At 38.5% G+C, this 18,052-nt stretch overlaps 1 protein-coding gene across 1 annotated transcript in view; it reads left to right on the plus strand.

Moving 5' to 3' along the window:
• Positions 1–17,239: 17,239 nt before the first annotated feature.
• Positions 17,240–18,052, plus strand: part of foxo6a (forkhead box O6 a) — a gene marked incomplete at both ends in the record, with an annotated part of 29,466 nt that continues 28,653 nt past the window's right edge. The window contains one exon of the mRNA XM_079444924.1: positions 17,240–17,665. Coding sequence (XP_079301050.1) covers positions 17,240–17,665 — 426 coding nt within the window. The remainder of the gene's footprint in view (positions 17,666–18,052) is intronic.

Raw genomic sequence — 18,052 nt, forward strand, 5'->3', positions numbered from 1 at the left:
CACGCAGCAGTGTGTGTAAGTGTCCATAGTGCACATAGTGTAAAGTGTAAGTGTCCATAGTGCACATAGTGTAGAGTGTGAGTGTCCATAGTGTAAAGTGTCCATAGTGCACATAGTGTAGAGTGTGAGTGTCCATAGTGTGAAGTGTCCATAGTGCACACAGAGGAGAGTGTCCATAGTGTAAAGAAAAATATGAAGTGTAAAGACTCTACACAACAAGTGTGAGTCATGCTCATCAAAGAGCGTAGTAGTGACTGTGGCGGAACACGCACTGGAACAGGGAGAGCCAACAACACAACCACAACTTCTGCCTTATATTCAGCCCTGAGCGTCCTTACTAAATAAGCCGCAGGTGTGTAGGGGCGGAGCTCAAACTCGGGAGAAAAGAATGAACCAAATCAGTACAACGGAAAAAAGAAATATACACAATACCCACAAATAAATATAACAAAATTTGACCGTAACACACACACAGAAAAAGCTGGTAAAATGTATTTTACTGGTTTTCTGGTGAAATGTATTTTATTGTTGTTGCACTATATCAGTAAACAACTTGAAACAAAAATAATATTTTCTTTTACAGAACGCTGGAACATTTCTTCACACACACACAAAAATGTGGCTTATACAAGAAAACTCACATCAAACAATCCGATAACACTTTACAATACGGGTGCACAAATATGCATTAAATAATGCTTAATTAATGCACAGATAATCATGAGTTAATGTATAACTCATGATGAACTAAACCATTTATGATTACTGCATCAGCAACTAATGAACATTCAATATGATTCAGTAATCAATAAATTGTTACTAGTTAAATGTGTCATAATGTATTAATTACATAATAACTTATTTTATTAACTAATGAAGTAAATTCATATGTTAATTACCACACTGGGTTGAAGCCATGCCTTCAAACTTCCAGTTGTCTGCTTTAATTAATCATTAAGCTAATGATTTGCAAAGGTATCATTATGTCATGACTTTACTTGTTGACGCACAGAACTATTAACTAATTGTTAAGTAATATGTCATTGTGGTTATAGATTTTGAATTAGTTAGTTAGTCATGTGCCTCAACAAGTAAAGTCACACCATAATGACACCCATGCAAATCATTAGCTAATGATTAATTTAAGCAGACAACTGGAAGTTGAAATATTTTATTTCATATTTTATCTAATATAACAGTTTTGAAATAAGTAAATCAATGAGCGAAAGCACCATAACAGAACATTATTATATTAATAAGCAATCAGTAATTATTTTTGATGTCATGATAAAGCTCACTGTAACTTAGATGGAGTATTTGACCATCCACATATGCAGTATTTGCATGTGAGCGAACCGTTCGCAGGAGCACTAGTGCAGATATTTATTTGTATGGTAACTGATCAATTGAACTAACAAAGCGAATAAACATATAAACACTTATGACTATGTAATCATAGTCTGCAATGTCACCTCACAGTTAGCTTACCCATAAAATCAGTAAACACTGTGAGATTAAATGGTTCACAGGTGTTCACTTTACATTAATGTACACTTTCACAGGTTATTAACGTATATAAATAGTTCTTTACGTCAACTAACATTGAACTAATATTGAAATTTAAATTTTCATTAATATCTCTTTAAGTCATGGTTGTGCTTTTATGATAAAGTTTGATATTTTCATCATGATAAACAAAATATATCAGTTTCTGATCATTGCTGTGGATAGGCATCACTTTTGCAACGTATCATGGGTGAGGTACAGAGTATATTCTGTTTTGAAACATTATGAGAAAAGTTACTCAAGTCATGAGATATAAATGAGAAAACCACAAATACAACACCCTTCAGTCTCGTTATAATAGTCTGTTTTTGCGGCATCATGAAATAAATCAGGAGTCTGGTTTTGAGGGAAAAAGTATGAAGAAATATATTTTTTAAGCATTTATAATAGGTGAGTTAAAAATGGCTCACTATTTGGCAGGTATTGCATCAAAATAAATTATAACTGCTTCTCAATGATTTATAATGCATTTGTAAATTAGTTATTTATGAAAACGTTTATAAATGGAACCTTAATGTAAAGTGTTACCCTTTTTTTTAAAGGACTAATTCTCACTATTAACTAGTTGTTTATTAGCATGCCTATTACTAGCATGCTGGCTGTTTATTAGTACTTATAAAGAGCATATTAATGCTTTATTCTGCATGACCATATTTTAGGTCCCTTAATCCTTCCCCCTTACCTAAATTGAACATCTACCTTACTAACTATTAGTAAGCAGGAAATTAAGAGTTTATTGACAAAAAACTTTGAATTAATAGTGAATATGTTTGAAAAGTGTGAAAAGTGTTACCCATACTTTTTAGACAACATTTAAAGTGAATTGAAGGTAACACTTTAGAATAGGGAACACTTATTCACTATTAATTGACTTTTCCCTCTATAAATTCTTAATTTGCTACTTATTAATAGTTAGTAAGGTAGTTGTTAAGTTTAGGTATTGGGTAGGATTAGGGATTTAGAATAAGGTCATGTAGAATAAGGCATTAATATGTGCTTAATTACTAATAAATGGCTAATAGTCTAGTAATATGCATGCTAATAAGCAACTAGTTAAGAGACTCTAAAATAATGTGTTACTGAATTGAAATATTCTGCTTTTTTTCTTCTCCTTTTTTTTGCCCTCAGTGAGTGGAGATGAGAAGTTGAACACTTGGTCAATGGGAAGTTCTGCTTACAGTTCAATGGGATCAGGAGCAGAGAGTGGTTCAGTTTATAGCTCATCATGCCCAGAAGTCTCAGCTCACAACTCAAGATTCGGGTCTGTGCAGTCTGTGGAACATTCAGAAAAAACATTACAGGACGTACCCAAGAAACCTAGGCATGAAGACGCTGTTTAAAGGTGTCCTATTATGGCTCTTTTTACAGGATATAAGTGTCAGGTGCCCCCCCCCCCCCCCCAGCCCATGCTGTACACCATGCTGTACATGCCACAACTTGGGTGGAAGCAAAAACATGATGTTTTCACGTGTGTCTCTTTAAATGCAAATGAGCTGTTTCTCGCTACCTTTTTACATTGTATTTGGGAATGTAACAGGGTTTCTGCAAGTATCATCAAATCTAATGCACATTAGCTGAGCTCTGTGTATATTACCGTCTTTTACTGTTGTTCGTCTTTTTTTTATATATTTGGGGTAGTTTTTTCGTTTGTCATTGGTCTGGAGATGTCACACAGTCGGAAACTCTCGTATCTTTCACGATCATCCTCGCCAATTAAGAAGAAAACAAAACCAACAGCTGTGGCGGGCAGAGCCGACACTGAAGACAATATGGCGGTCACACGATTTGAGGATATTTTGAAGGCTGAATTAGCAGCAATGCGCACCGAATTCGCCTCTCACATGACTACAATCCAGAATATATGCTCTAAAGTTGACTTCAAACAGAGAGAGAAGAAAATGTGATCGGCGAACACACTAGGCGTCTGGATGCCCTCGAGCAGTAGGTGACTGATTTACAAGACCGCAGCAGACGCAGTAATCTCCGGCTGATGAGACTACCTGAAGGGGGCGAGAAGGATGACCCGATCGGCTTTCTGAAATGGTTACTGCCGATCTGGATCCCATCACTTTGGGGCAAAGATATCGAGATCAAACGTGCGCATCGAGTTTACTCCAGAGCTTCAACGGATCACTCCAAACCGCGAGTGTTTCTCTTCAAACTGTCACGCTACAACGACAGGATTCTAAATGAAGCAAGATGCCGCAGTTCTGTGAAAGCGAATGACGGTGTGAAGTTGAGCGTCTTCTCTGACTTCTCTCTCACGACGGCAAAGAAGCGGAGCTCCTTCAGTACAATACGGAAGGAATTGAAAGAGGCAGGTCTGCAGACCTTTCTTCAGTATCCAGCTACTCTGAAGATCGTCATGAAACACGGCGAGACCAAACTAATGCACTCACCGGACAAAGCGCGTCAGTTCCTGAGCTCCATTCCCGCTCCTCATTCTCCCGGGATGGACGTGGCATAAGGGTTTGATAATACTGAGTGACTGGACTTCTGATTTACTGATCTAGAACTTCATGTGTCAATCGGCTACTGGCAGTTCTTCATATAAACTAGGAAACTTGGTATCACTAATGTACAGTTTTCAATGATACAATTATTTATGTTTGTTTCCTCATTATGGAAAGTATACATACTTGTTTTTTTAACCCCACTTTATCACTAGTATGAATTCGAGTGAAGTTATTCTGTTCTCTTATAATCGGGCTAATGACGGTGTTCTAAAGCATGGTACTGGCTGTCATATTACTGTCATTGATTAAAACAGGGGAGGGCGGCAGCCTGGGGGTTTTACCCCAGTCTGTAAAAGTTTTATGGGGTGGTTTTTTTTATATATTAATGTTTCTTTTAAAGGCAGACTTGAGTTAATACATTTGCAGTGGTATAAGTTTCTCTCATTTGTTCAGTTCACTTATTTGTTTGATAGTAATGACTGAAATTAATATAATAAGTTATAATGTCAATGGTTTTAATGGCCTCCATAAATGTACAAGTTTTTTACAACTACTGCAATGAAAAAAGGTTGGCATTGCTTTGATCCAGGAAGCTCATTTGTGGAAGGATGATGTTCATAGATGCAATAATAAATATTACGAGGTGGCATCTTTTGCTGCGACTGACAATAAAACTAAAGGTGTTTTGATAACTGTTTGAAGAAATTTATTATTTCCATTTTAGACAGAAATGGTGATAATGCTGACAGAATTGCCTGTACATCTCTTGTGAAAAGTAATTCTCCCTGATCCTAACTGATAATTCTGTTGTTCCTGCTTCAGTTGTTTGCTCATTTCTCCTCGTACAATCATGCAGACCATTGTCCATAACACCTATCTGGTCTAAGGATATCAGTGGTGACTTACGAACTTTGTTTTCTGATCGGATTTGGGAGACAATCACAGCCCAGATCATCAGATGATCCATTTGTAATTGCTGCATGGACTTTGTCTCTCCCCTTTGGGGTGCTTCTGTGTGCATGTATCGCCGTTCCCAAATTGCAGTTCATGTATGTCCACGGCGTGCATGTTTTTTTTGTTTTTTTTTATTGTTTTGTTTCTTATTTTTGATGTGTAGTTTTTATATCACTGTATGCTTTTTTTCTTTTTTTTGAGTTTGCCTTTAAATAAAAAAAAATAAACAAATTGTTCACAAAAAAATCTAATTTATTGCATTACCATCTAGTTTATTCTAATTTAATGCCTTTTTAATGCCATTTATTTATTTATTAACACTACCGGTTTTTGAAACAAGTCTCTTCTGCTCACCAATGCTGGAGTAATAGTAATAGTAATATTACGAAATATTATTTCAATTTAAAATAACTGTTTTCTATGTGATTATATTTTAAAGTGTAATATATTCCTGTGACCAGAGCCGAAAATTCAGCATCATTACTCCAGTCTTCAGTGTCACATGATCCTTCAGAAATCATTCTAATATACTGATTTACTGCTCTGTTATAATGGTGCTCAATCATTAATAACAGTTCTTCTTATTATCAATACTTTTTTTTCTGCTTTATATTTTTGTGGAAATTAATACATTTTACTTTTCAGGATTCTTTGATGAATATAGAGTTTAAAATACAGAATTTATTTGAAATAAAATCTTTCGTAGCATTATAAATGCCTTTGCTGTCACTTTTGATCAATTTAATTAGTCCTTTTTGAATAAAAGTATTTTTTTTTTTATAGGGAGGGAGGGGGGGGGGGGTGTATTTTGATTGGTAATATATTATGGTTTCCAAAAAATAAAATCAGTTTTCTATATTGATAATCAGAAATGTTTTGTGAGTGGCAAATCAGCATATCAGAGTGATTTCACTGAAGACTGGAGTAATGATGCTGAAAATTCAGCATTGAATCACAGGAATATATTATATATATTCACATAAACAATCATTATAAATTGAAATAATACTTCACAGTATTACTGTTTTTATTGTATATTTGGTCAAATAAATGCAGCCTTGCTAAGCATAAGAGACTTTCAAAAACATTAAACCTTAATGATCCCAAACTTTTGACTGGTTATATGTTTTAAATTAACCATTCAATTTGACAATGATGTAATGATGATAATCTTGGACATTTGGACAGACAATCTACATAATTTAAACTGAATCATTCTGAACTGAATTAATTCAGTCTTCTACTGTATATTAGTGAAATCAGCATATATCTATATACTTGCCCCCTTAAATTGATTTCCAAGGTTTTTTATTTTTCTTTCTTGAAAGAAATGGCACTTTTTTACATTTACATTGCAAAATTATAATAATGTTATGAGCTTAGTATTTTAAATCATTTTTAATATACAAATACGAAAAGTTGGAAAAAATGCAATGATACTTTTAAATGTGGGAGTAAACTGCTAGTACGTAGGTGCAGGAAGTGTTAATGAGTGAACATCTGAGTCAATAGTTCAATTAATTCAGACAGCTGATTAATTCAAGAATCAAGCAAATGCCTGTTTTTATGAATGGATCACTGAATCATTGACTCAAAGGATTAATTCAAAAGACTGAGTCATTCAGTTTTGAAACACCATGTGTGCTGCTCGGATTTCATTGAATGATTATTACTCGTTTATTGAATGAATGAAATCAATGCCAAATCTGCAATTGTGCTGATATTTGGGAAACAGCACTCTCTAGATTGTCTCATGTTTTTTAAAATGTTAATATAAAACATATATTTTAAAATACAGAAACAAAATCATTTTAAAAAGTAAAGATTCTGAAACCAATGAAGGAGATCCCATAATAACTTAAAATAGATTTACTACTGTATCATATCATTTGTTGATATGATATTATTCATATCACGTTTTTAAATATGATGGTTTCATCATGATATATGATATTAACCATCTGAAACTAATCATGTCATGTCAACAAATGTAAATGTCAGCCTTCTATTAGACTAGAAGTCGCCTTTGCATTATATTGACTCTCACACCACACAGACTGTTTCAACATAACACAGTGGGGAAGTCGTGGCCTAATGGTTAGAGAGTTGGACTCAATCCAAAGGTTGCGGGTTCGAGTCTCGGGCCGGCAGGGATTGTAGGTGGGGGTGAATGTCACTTCACTTCACTTCACATTCACATACAATGATTGCGTCAAGGATCAGCCAAATATACACATGCATCTTGAAAAGTGGATGCATCTTTGGAAAGTGCTTCGCCACCTTTTTGTGCCATCTAGTGGTTTAGAGGAAAATAATATCAAAGGCGCCTTTTAAAAGCACTATGTAAATAAAGGTGACTTGACCTGACTTACAAGGACCAGGACAGCAACATCATACAGTCCCCTACCAGCACTGCACAATGAGTCCTTGCAGGAGATGCTAGAAAAAGTACTTTGTTCAAAATCAAGAAGAATGCACTCGAAAAGTGTGCACTGCATTAAACCAAATATGAGGATGTAGACTATATGTTTCATAATTTTGGGGGTGAGCATGGCCTCTCACTGTGATTCATATACTTTTATCTGTATACAGGCCAAAAGGACAATTGGTGTAACCCCGGAAGAAGACTGCACATTTGATAATAAAAGATGATAAATGGCACTGTCAGTGCATGTACAAAAAAATAAAACATAAATAAATAAACAGATCAGCTGCATTCATAGACACGTATTATGCAATGGCTTTTCCAAGAGCATCCCTGTCTGGTATAAAATGCGGTGCTCTTAAAATGAGGAAAATGAAGATATGGAGAAGATCAGTGCTGCTGATGACATCCATCAACATTCTGAACATTCATGTAGTGGTGTCATCACGCTGACCAACTACTTTTGAAGTTCAAAAAGAATCCCAGAGGACCTAACCACAACAGAGAAGCACATTCCTAAAAACTTTGAACCACACAGTGCCCATACGGTCCTGGGCACTCATATATAATACTCATAACCCGGCATAACCCGCCATACTCATTCATTCATTCATTCATTCATACAGTAAATCATGTATATAAACAAATGGAATCAATTTATTTTTAATTTTAGGTGTTTCTGTCTATGCCCAAGGAGTATCCTGTCTGCAGAAACTTGAACTGGTTTCAGGAACATGAGAGTTGGTTTCACAACTACGATAAAAGAGTTTTTCTATCAATCACCTTATGCCAGGGGTCTCCAACCCTGCTCCTGGAGAGCTACCATCCTGCAGATTTCAGCTTCAACCTCAATCAAACACACCTGAACCAGCTAATCACGGTTTAATTCATGGCTAATTCAGGACTACTTGAAAATTACGATCAGGTCTGATGGAGCAGGGTAAGAACTGAAGTCTGCAAGACTGTAGCTCATTTCTGCACTTTAAAACAGTACTCTTACATTTTTTGTTGTTTCTGATGTGGATACCACCCATTCATTTTCATAGCAAACACCAACTCGAAAATTGCATTTGATTTATTGTGGGAGTGTACAATCTGAACAAAACATTCAGATCTGTAAATGTTTTAACCCAAAATTGATGCTTTCAACATAACACACATTCACATACAACTTGTCACTAAACTTTTTACCTTATAACTTCCAGTCAATCTCGTGAGACGCCAGGACATAGAGAACACTGGCCCCCAGGAAGTTAATGTAAATGCATGGGACAACCTAGAAAAGGATATTATTGCCACTGGATTTTGTGATGGTAGCCATCAGATATTTTGATGGCTACCACATGGTTCTAGTCAAAAACAAATATATATATGTATATATATACGGGGAAGTCGTGGCCTAATGGTTAGAGAGTCGGACTTGTAATCCAAAGGTTGCGGGTTCGAGTCTCGGGCCGGCAGGGATTGTAGGTGGGGGAGTGAATGTCCAGCGCTCTCTCCACCCTCAATACCACGACTGTGGTGCCCTTGAGCAAGGCACCGAACCCCCAACTGCTCCCCGGGCGCCGCAGCATAAATGGCTGCCCACTGCTCCGGGTGTGTGTTCACGGTGTGTGTGTGTTCACTGCTGTGTATGTGCACTGTGGATGGGTTAAATGCAGAGCACGAATTCCGAGTATGGGTCACCATACTTGGAAGTATGTCACTTCACTTCACTTCATATATTGATGCGTCAGGATTAAACACTTACTGATCATTCAGCAATGCTTAAAATAAATTAAATTCCAGTTAGACAGCTTGTCTATTGTCGAGAAAATGGTGTGTAACACAGGTACGTCACTCTGCTCAAAATATAGACTCGTTTTGCAGCATTTAAAGGGGTTGTCCTCTTGAATTGGCCAGTCACTATCATACTCATAGTCAGACTCGTCGCTGCTTTGAGACAAAAAGTTTGTTTCAGCGTCCTTGCCGTGTTTATTTACCAATATAGTGTAATTTTCCCCACTGGAAAAAGTACTAGATTTTCCAACAAAATTAAATTATCTCCAAATTTGATTGCAGAAGTATACCCAGTCTATGGCAGTCAAAAGCAGATAGTCCCATTCGGATGTATATTCTTTGTAAGATTCCAAAACGTAGAGTTTTACAATCTGCAACTCTTTGTCAAGCGCAAATATTTCCACACGATCATAAGACACTGGGAAATCTTTTTTCACAAAATCATCATCTTTACTGAGAACCTTTTGTTAGACTCTTCCCATGATTTTTACTTGGTGCTAAAGTCAGCTCCTCTCTCATTTCAACAGAACTTCTTGGCGGTGTTACACACATCATTCTTCTAGATGTTTCAGGACTGTTTGGAACAGCGGCAGCCATTGTAACAAGAGAATGCAGAATGTCTTCTGCAGATAACTATGTGCCACCTAAACCACCTAAACCTTATTTAAATACCAAATTGTGAATGTAGGTATATACAGAGGGACCAGTTTGACACCTGGAAACAGGAACAGGAGGTCAGAGGTACCAGTTTGACCACTTGTGTCATAAACATCAAGAAACACACATGAAGAAACAGGAACAGGAGGTCAAAGGTGTCAACCTGTCATAAATCAATCTATTTTTGACACATGGTCCCTCATATTTTCTTCTCAGGTAAGTAAATAGGAGAAGACAGGTAATGCAAACTGTAGACCAGACGATTAGGCTGTGGGGAGAGTGTTATAGCACATAGATTGATTAATGGCATGCGTCATTATGTCCCCACGTGGCGCCATCCGACGTCCCCTCCAGAATTTCACATGTAAACATATAGTTCGTCTTCATGATGATGAAATATACAGTTTTGGGTGTTTCATTTTTAATTTTATGAAAGCTTTAAGTGCAGTTAATTATTTGTCCGTGCATACAGACGACGGCAGCATTGAAGTTCTATTATTTGCCGTCAAACGGTTGACCACTGCCGTGTGTGTATCCTGTTTACTTCGATTATGTAGTCAATCATAAAACAAAATGGCGCCACTGTGTTCGGACGCCGTTCAGGCCGCTCCGCTGAGATTTTGCTTTAACTTACTTTTTTACTTACTTTTACTTTCTCTTTTTACACATTTCACGTCTGCACTGATCACCTACAACATAGAAACACTTTTGGACATTGGAAACCACTACACTAACCTGTTCCAGGACACTTTATCCAGGAATCCTTCATGGCCTCTGGAGATTCTTCGGAACGTGGAGACGAACAATAACCCACAGAGGCAACGGATCAAGAAACACCGCAGGAAACGCGCTGGGATTCGAGATAGACTCAGGAAAAGGGCTCACAGTCCTCCCCTTCCGAGCATTCTGCTCGCAAATGTCCAATCCTTGGAGAATAAGATGGACGATCTTAGAGCCAGGATTAGTTTCCAACGGGACATAAGGGACTGCAACATCCTTTGTTTGTCCGGAACGTGGCTTTCGTCCTTGATCCCGGACACTGCTGTAATGCCGAGTGATAACTTCTCTGTTTTTCGGATGGACAGAACAGCAGAGGCCGGTAAATCCAGGGGCAGAGGAGTGTGTTTCATGATTAACAAGAAATGGTGTGACCCCAGGAATATATCCATTCTGTTCCTGCTCGCCTCATCTGGAACATCTGTCCATTACTTGCCGCCCATTTTATCTGCCCCGGGAGTTTTCATCGATCATTGTTACTGCTGTGTACATTCCACCACAGGCAGACACCGGCTTGGCTTTGTCTAAACTTCACGATGTGCTCAGCGGCTACATCAACAAACATCCTGACACCGCCTTTATCATCGCGGGAGACTTTAACAAAGCTAACCTCAGGCAGGTCATGCCGAACTTTCATCAACATGTATCCTGTCCAACTAGAGGACCAAACACACTGGATCATTGCTACACTCAGTTCAAGAATGCCTACAAAGCCCGCTCACTACCGGTTTTTGGCAAATCGGACCATGCCGCCATTTTCCTAACACCGGAATGCAAACAAAGGCTCGTTCAGGAACCTCCGGTGCAGAGAGTAGTGACACACTGGTCCTCCCACTCAGAGGCTATGCTGCAGGCGGCTCTTGATGACGTCGACTGGGACATGTTCCGGGCGAGTTCTTCTGACGTCAGCGAGTTCACGGATGTAGCATTGAGCTTTGTAAACACACTAACCGAGCAAGCTACAGAAACAATAACTGTAAGGACATTCTCCAACCAGAAACCGTGGGTGGACAGAACAATCCGTGCTGCAGTTAACACACGCATTGCCGCTTACAATGAGGCTCTTCTGACCGGGAATATGAGCGAGTACAAAGCATCGTGCTATGCTCTCCGACGCGTAGCAAGAGCTGCCAAACACCGATACAGAGAGAGAATTGAGTCTCATTTCCAGCTCAATGACTCTCGACAGATGTGGCAGGGACTGAGGACCATCTGTGCCTTTGGAAACAAATCCTCCGCGGAGGTGAGAGCAGATCCGTTGCTGGCCGACGAGTTAAACATCTTCTACGGCCGCTTCGATTGTGTGTCAGGAAGCAGCAGGCAGAGCAGCGATAATCCTGTAATCACCGTGTCAGAGGATGAGGTTCGGAGGGCACTAAAGAAAGTGAACGTCAGGAAAGCAGCCGGACCTGATGGGATAACCGACCGTGCTCTGAGGTCCTGCGCCGATCAGCTCGCTGGTTTGTTCACATCTATCTTTAATGAGTCCCTTGCTACCTCCGTGGTTCCCACCTCATTCAAAAAATCTGTCACTTTCCCTGTGCCTAAGAACAATAAACCCTCTTGCCTGAATGACCATCGCCCAGTTGCCCTCACATCTATAGTCATGAAGGTTTTTGAGAGACTTGTAAAGAGCCACATCTGTTCCTCCATCCCTGATACTTTAGACCCTCTTCAGTTTGCCTTTCGCCCAAACAGATCTACGGACGATGCCATCTCTCACGTCCTCCACTCTTCCCTCACACACTTAGACAGCAACAATGGGAATTGTGTAAGGCTGCTATTCATTAACTATAGCTCAGCTTTCAATACTATAGTCCCCATCAAGCTGGCTTCTAAACTCACAGACCTCGGCCTAAACTCCTCACTCTGTGACTGGATTCAAGACTTCCTCACCGACAGACCTCAAGTGGTGAAAGTTGGCCAGTTCACCTCAAACCCCATCACCCTGAACGTAGGAGCCCCACAGGGCTGTGTCCTGAGTCCCCTGCTCTACTCTCTCTACACGCATGACTGCGTGTCCTCTCACAGCTCCACATGTATTGTCAAATTCGCTGATGATACTGTGGTTCTGGGCCTCATCTCCAACAACGATGAGACCGCATACTTGGATGAGGTAGAGAGACTCACATCATGGTGCCAGGACAACTGTCTCTCTCTGAATGTGAGCAAAACTAAAGAGCTGATCATGGACTTTAGGAAGAGACAGCAGCTGCCCTACACTCCTCTTATGATCAGTGGGACCCCTGTGGAGAGGGTGAGTAACTTCAAGTACCTCGGTGTAAACATCTCCGAGAACCTGACTTGGACTACACACATCCAAACACAGGTTAAGAAAGCCAGGCAAAGACTGTACCATCTGCGACAGCTGAGGAAATTCAGGGTCTCACCAGCAATCCTGAAAACATTCTATTCAGGGACCATAGAAAGTGTATTGACTCAGTGCATCTCAGTGTGGTATGGAAACAGCTCCAATCAGGACTGCAAAGCACTACAGAGAGTTGTGCGCTCAGCTGAGCGCATCTCAGGGTCTGCTCTCCCCTCTCTGCAGGACATCTACCTCAAACGCTGCAACAGTAGAGCTGTCAAAATCATCAAGGACTCAAATCACCCTGGTAACCGTCTATTCACTTTGCTTCCATCTGGCAAGCGCTTCCATAGCCTGATGGCAAAGACTGAGAGACTTAGGAGGAGCTTCTTCCCCCAGGCCATCAGGCTCCTAAACTCTAACTCTGTGTCATAACATCACATGACTACATGTAAATATCACCATATCAATAAGCTATTCATAATTTTTTCTACCTCATATTGCTGCTATTTAAATACCCTGTACAACTTTTTGCACATTCTTTTTGCACATTCCTCTTATTACTATTTAAGTCAACAACATACTGACCCGCACATTTATATTTATATTTTTTATCTTTTATTTTATTTTATTCTTTTATTTTTTCTACTTTTTCTTTTTCTTAATATTTGTATACTTTATAATTGCACTGTCCTTGGAGCGGACCTGACCTACATTTCACTGCTGGTTATACTCTGTATTAATTGTGTATGTGACAAATAAAAATCTTGAATCTTGAATCTTAAGAATCAAGTGTATGTATGTAAATCACTATGCTTACATGGACAACAATACTCCGATTTTAATATGATTAAGACAATACTCTGATTAAGAGTCTACCATGTAAACAGAGATTTTTGATTACTTTAATCCGGCTAAAGTCATAATCTAAGTAAACAGAAATCGAATTAAGACGTGGACTATTCCTATTTTTTCCTTTTTGCCGCAGTTTGCGACAGGATACACTAATGGCAGTGGTCAACTGTTTGACGGCAAATAAAAGAGCTTCAACGCTGCCGTCGTCTGTATGCACATACAAATAATTAACTGCACTTGAAGCTTTCATAAAATTAAAAATGAAACACCCTATATGGTATCATCACGAAGACAAACTATGTTTATAAGTGAAATTCTGGAGGGGACGTCATATTGTGTCGCGTGGTGACGTAATGACGCATGCCATTAATCAATCTATATACTATAACATGTAAAACGGGAACATGAAAGGATTATTCTAAAAGCAACTCATGTAAACACCGTAATCATAATATTGTTTTATTCAGAATAAGGTAAATAATTAGATTACTGATGTCCATGTAAACATAGTCAATGATAAAAACTAACAAGTACATTTAACACTAAAATTGAAAATAGCTGATAAAATTAACACTAGGTTAAGCTCTGAGGACAGAACCTTCACTTTAAGGAACTTTCATCTGTGTGTTTCAGATTAAGGACCATTTGGTGCTCCAGGAGATCATCATTCCACAACACTACAAGTTCAAGTTTGTTGAAACAGATTCCTGCTTCTTTACTCACTGCATTGTTACCCAAACACAACCAGTGGAAAAAAGTCACTGCAGACTGCTCACTCGACTACTTGGAACATAAATAGCAACTTAACCATACCTCTTTCCAGAGACCTTGGCATTGTTGTATATTGTCAGTATATGATTTTCTAATTTACATCAGATAGCGGATGTCAGTTAATAACAAATAATCGTTTGTGTAAATTATTTGTTTGATGGATAATTCTTCACCTTATTACTTTCAGAGAAGCAACAGTTTATCATTATGCACTTAAATTTTTTTTATCATTCATGGTATTCAGTTAATAGTTGTGTTGATTATTCTTGCTTATCTTTTGTTAATAGCATTTATTTTATTACACTTGTGTTAATAACACAGTGAGATAGTACAGTAAATTCATGATATTGCACTTTAAGCAAAGTGTAATCCAAAAATCAGAACATCATCCATCGCTTACGTGAGTACCAATCAATACAATGCCCTATAGTCCATCAACAAGCTCTGTGTTGAACATGATAATATCATAAGTGTGAGATCACAGTTATTTGTGCACATTTCTTGGTTTCTGTGGGTGTATTGTGTAATGTGTATGTGGCTGTGTTGGGTGGATACAATAAAATACTTGTATGTGGATGTTTTAAGGATTTGGATTGTGGTGAATTATGTCACTCTTGGAATGTCTAATTGTGATTCTACCCTTCAATCCTTTAATTATATTATTTTTGCATGGCTGATTTGTAATGTAGAACAAGTCTGTCTCTGTTCTTTAGCAAATACTGTTCTTTAGAATGAACACAACTGTCATGTCAAAACAAAGAAGAACATTGGTTCACATTTCATCTGATTCTCCACAATGAAGTCATTTGAACATCATTATTTTATCCTTGATAGTTGAAACATACCAACTACCTCAGACTCTCAGAAAAAAAAGATACAAAAGCTGTCATGGGGTGGTACCCTTTCAAAAGGTACATCAGGGGAAGTCGTGGCCTAATGGTTAGAGAGTTGGACTCGTGATCCAAAGGTTGCGGGTTCGAGTCTCCGGCCGGCAGGAATTGTAGGTGGGGGGAGTGAATGTCCAGCGCTCTCTCCACCCTCAATACCACGACTGAGGTGCCCTTGAGCAAGGCACCGAACCCCCAACTGCTCCCCGGGCGCCGCAGCATAAAATGGCTGCCCACTGCTCCGGGTGTGTGTTCACGGTGTGTGTGTGTTCACTGCTGTGTGTGTGCACGTTGGATGGGTTAAATGCAGAGCACGAATTCCGAGTATGGGCCATACTTGGCTGAATGTCACTTCACTTCACTTCACTTCACTTCACTTCACTTTGTACCTTTTTACTCCTAAAGATTGTATATTAGTACTTTGAAAGTGTATATTAATTCCTAATGTGTACACATCAGTATCTAAATGGTACCTATTAACAACTTTAAAAGGAGTGTTTTAAAAGAATGTAGAGTGAAATAGCACAATTTTGAAGAATGGCTCAAGGCTAATTTATTTATTTAGTGACTTACATGAAGCAACATTTATTACAGGTTTCCTGAAATATTATATCTTGATATGGGACACTGTAGTGCTGTGGTAATAACCACTATAAGAAATTAAAGCCCTCTAATACCAAATTAGTAACCAATATAACAAATTAAACATTGTTGTGAAATGGCTGTGGAAATTTTAGTCTGTCATTTGGCCTTGGGTTGTAATTATTCACGAGTGGATTTAGGTGTTTGAGTCTCAGTCCATGCAACCCTGATCTTATTCACCCTATGCACAAATAAAGATCAGAGAATTACTGGTAAATTATTGACTATGAATCAAAAATATGTGTATATGGCCTAGTAACAAAATATAGAATACAGGATATAGAAATAAGAATTAGGGTGGGGTGGAAATGTTAAGCACTCTTATATGTGCTCATCTGTTTGTTTCCAGTTCTGAGAGCTGCGTGTTTGTTTTTCTGAATGTGTGAATGTGTTCTTCACCTATTTATCCTCATTGACTTGAACTATCCAAAATGAATTACATTTTATTAATTTAAAAAAGACGTTATTTTGTATCAAAACTTTTACAACTGTATTTTAATGACAACATATTTGAATTTGTCTTGCATATATTTTTTATTAAATCAGTTAACATTTTAGTGAAACAAGATCACATGCACGTGAAATAATGTGGAAAAAAAAGTAGACTTAAACAAACTAAAAAAAAGTGTTGTTTATTAATAGGAATGACATAAATCTGGATTTATGCCGTTTAAATTCCATTCAAACATTTCAAATTTGGAAGAGAATTCCACAGAAAAGGAATAGAAAATCAGAATATATAGAACAGAATATAAAAGAATCGGTTATTGACAAGAACACTATAATAATAGCCTACAATATAACTGAGTAAAACAGAATATGTTGGGGACTTTACCAAATATGCATCAGTGTTACGACATCCATAATGCATTGAGAACTTTTTAGTTCTCAGTGCAATGCGAAGATCTGTCATCTGTTGCTGCTCCAGTTTTGCTTGTAACCGGTATCGAAGAGGAGGAGGATAGCTGCTGCTGCTGCGGTCAGAGTGAGTTAAAACCGGGATGGAAATTGAATATGAGCCGCTGTCTGAACACATGCATCCATTATTTCTGCAAGCCAGACTCTCGTCTACACATTCTCTCTCCTCCTCTGTGAGGTGGTCTCATTGAGGCGTTTCTGAGAATACAGTATCACCTGACTATCTACCTGGTATTAAGAACAGATGATGATGATAGAGGAGGATGAGGCGGAGGCTCATCAGGTGGATATGGAGTCGGATTTGGTCAGCAGACCTCGCTCATGCAGCTGGACGAACGACTTCTCATGTGAGGTGAACGAGGATCTGTCGCTTAATCTCTCCATATTTAAAGTAGATTCGGATCATGTTCCATCACCAGCGTGCAGGAGGAGGATGATGATGCTGGATGCCGGAGGATTTCACGACTTAACGGGAGCTGCGCTGCGCAAAACCAAGGCATCCTCCCGGCGGAACGCGTGGGGAAACCAGTCCTACGCGGAGCTCATCACCCGAGCCATCGAGAGCACACCCGAGAAAAGACTTACCCTGTCTCAGATCTACGACTGGATGGTCCGATATGTGCCCTATTTTAAAGATAAAGGAGACAGCAACAGTTCTGCCGGGTGGAAGGTAACACATGATACATGCGTGCACACAATGACAATTCACGTTTATTGGTCAAGTTACACTTAGGCTACAAGGTGCTTGACTTGGTGATTTGCTCTAAAATTACTTAACACTCCACAGCAATTTGTCATAACATTACATGAAATGCAATATTCAGTATTCAATATGTACTGTATAGTCATACAGTATATAATAATATAATATGTAATATATAATACTACTATATAATAATACAGTATACAATAAAAATATGTATCCAGGGTGCATAATGGGTAAAGAGAGCGCATGAAAGTGTGCTTAAAATATTATTGTTCACTCATCTGTATTTAGAACCCCATTTCTGACCTTTTATTAATTTGAGACAGATTAATTTTGGAAAGACTGAGCCTC

Source organism: Barbus barbus (genome assembly GCF_936440315.1).
Source record: "Barbus barbus genome assembly, chromosome: 21".
Classification (NCBI taxonomy): domain Eukaryota; kingdom Metazoa; phylum Chordata; class Actinopteri; order Cypriniformes; family Cyprinidae; genus Barbus; species Barbus barbus.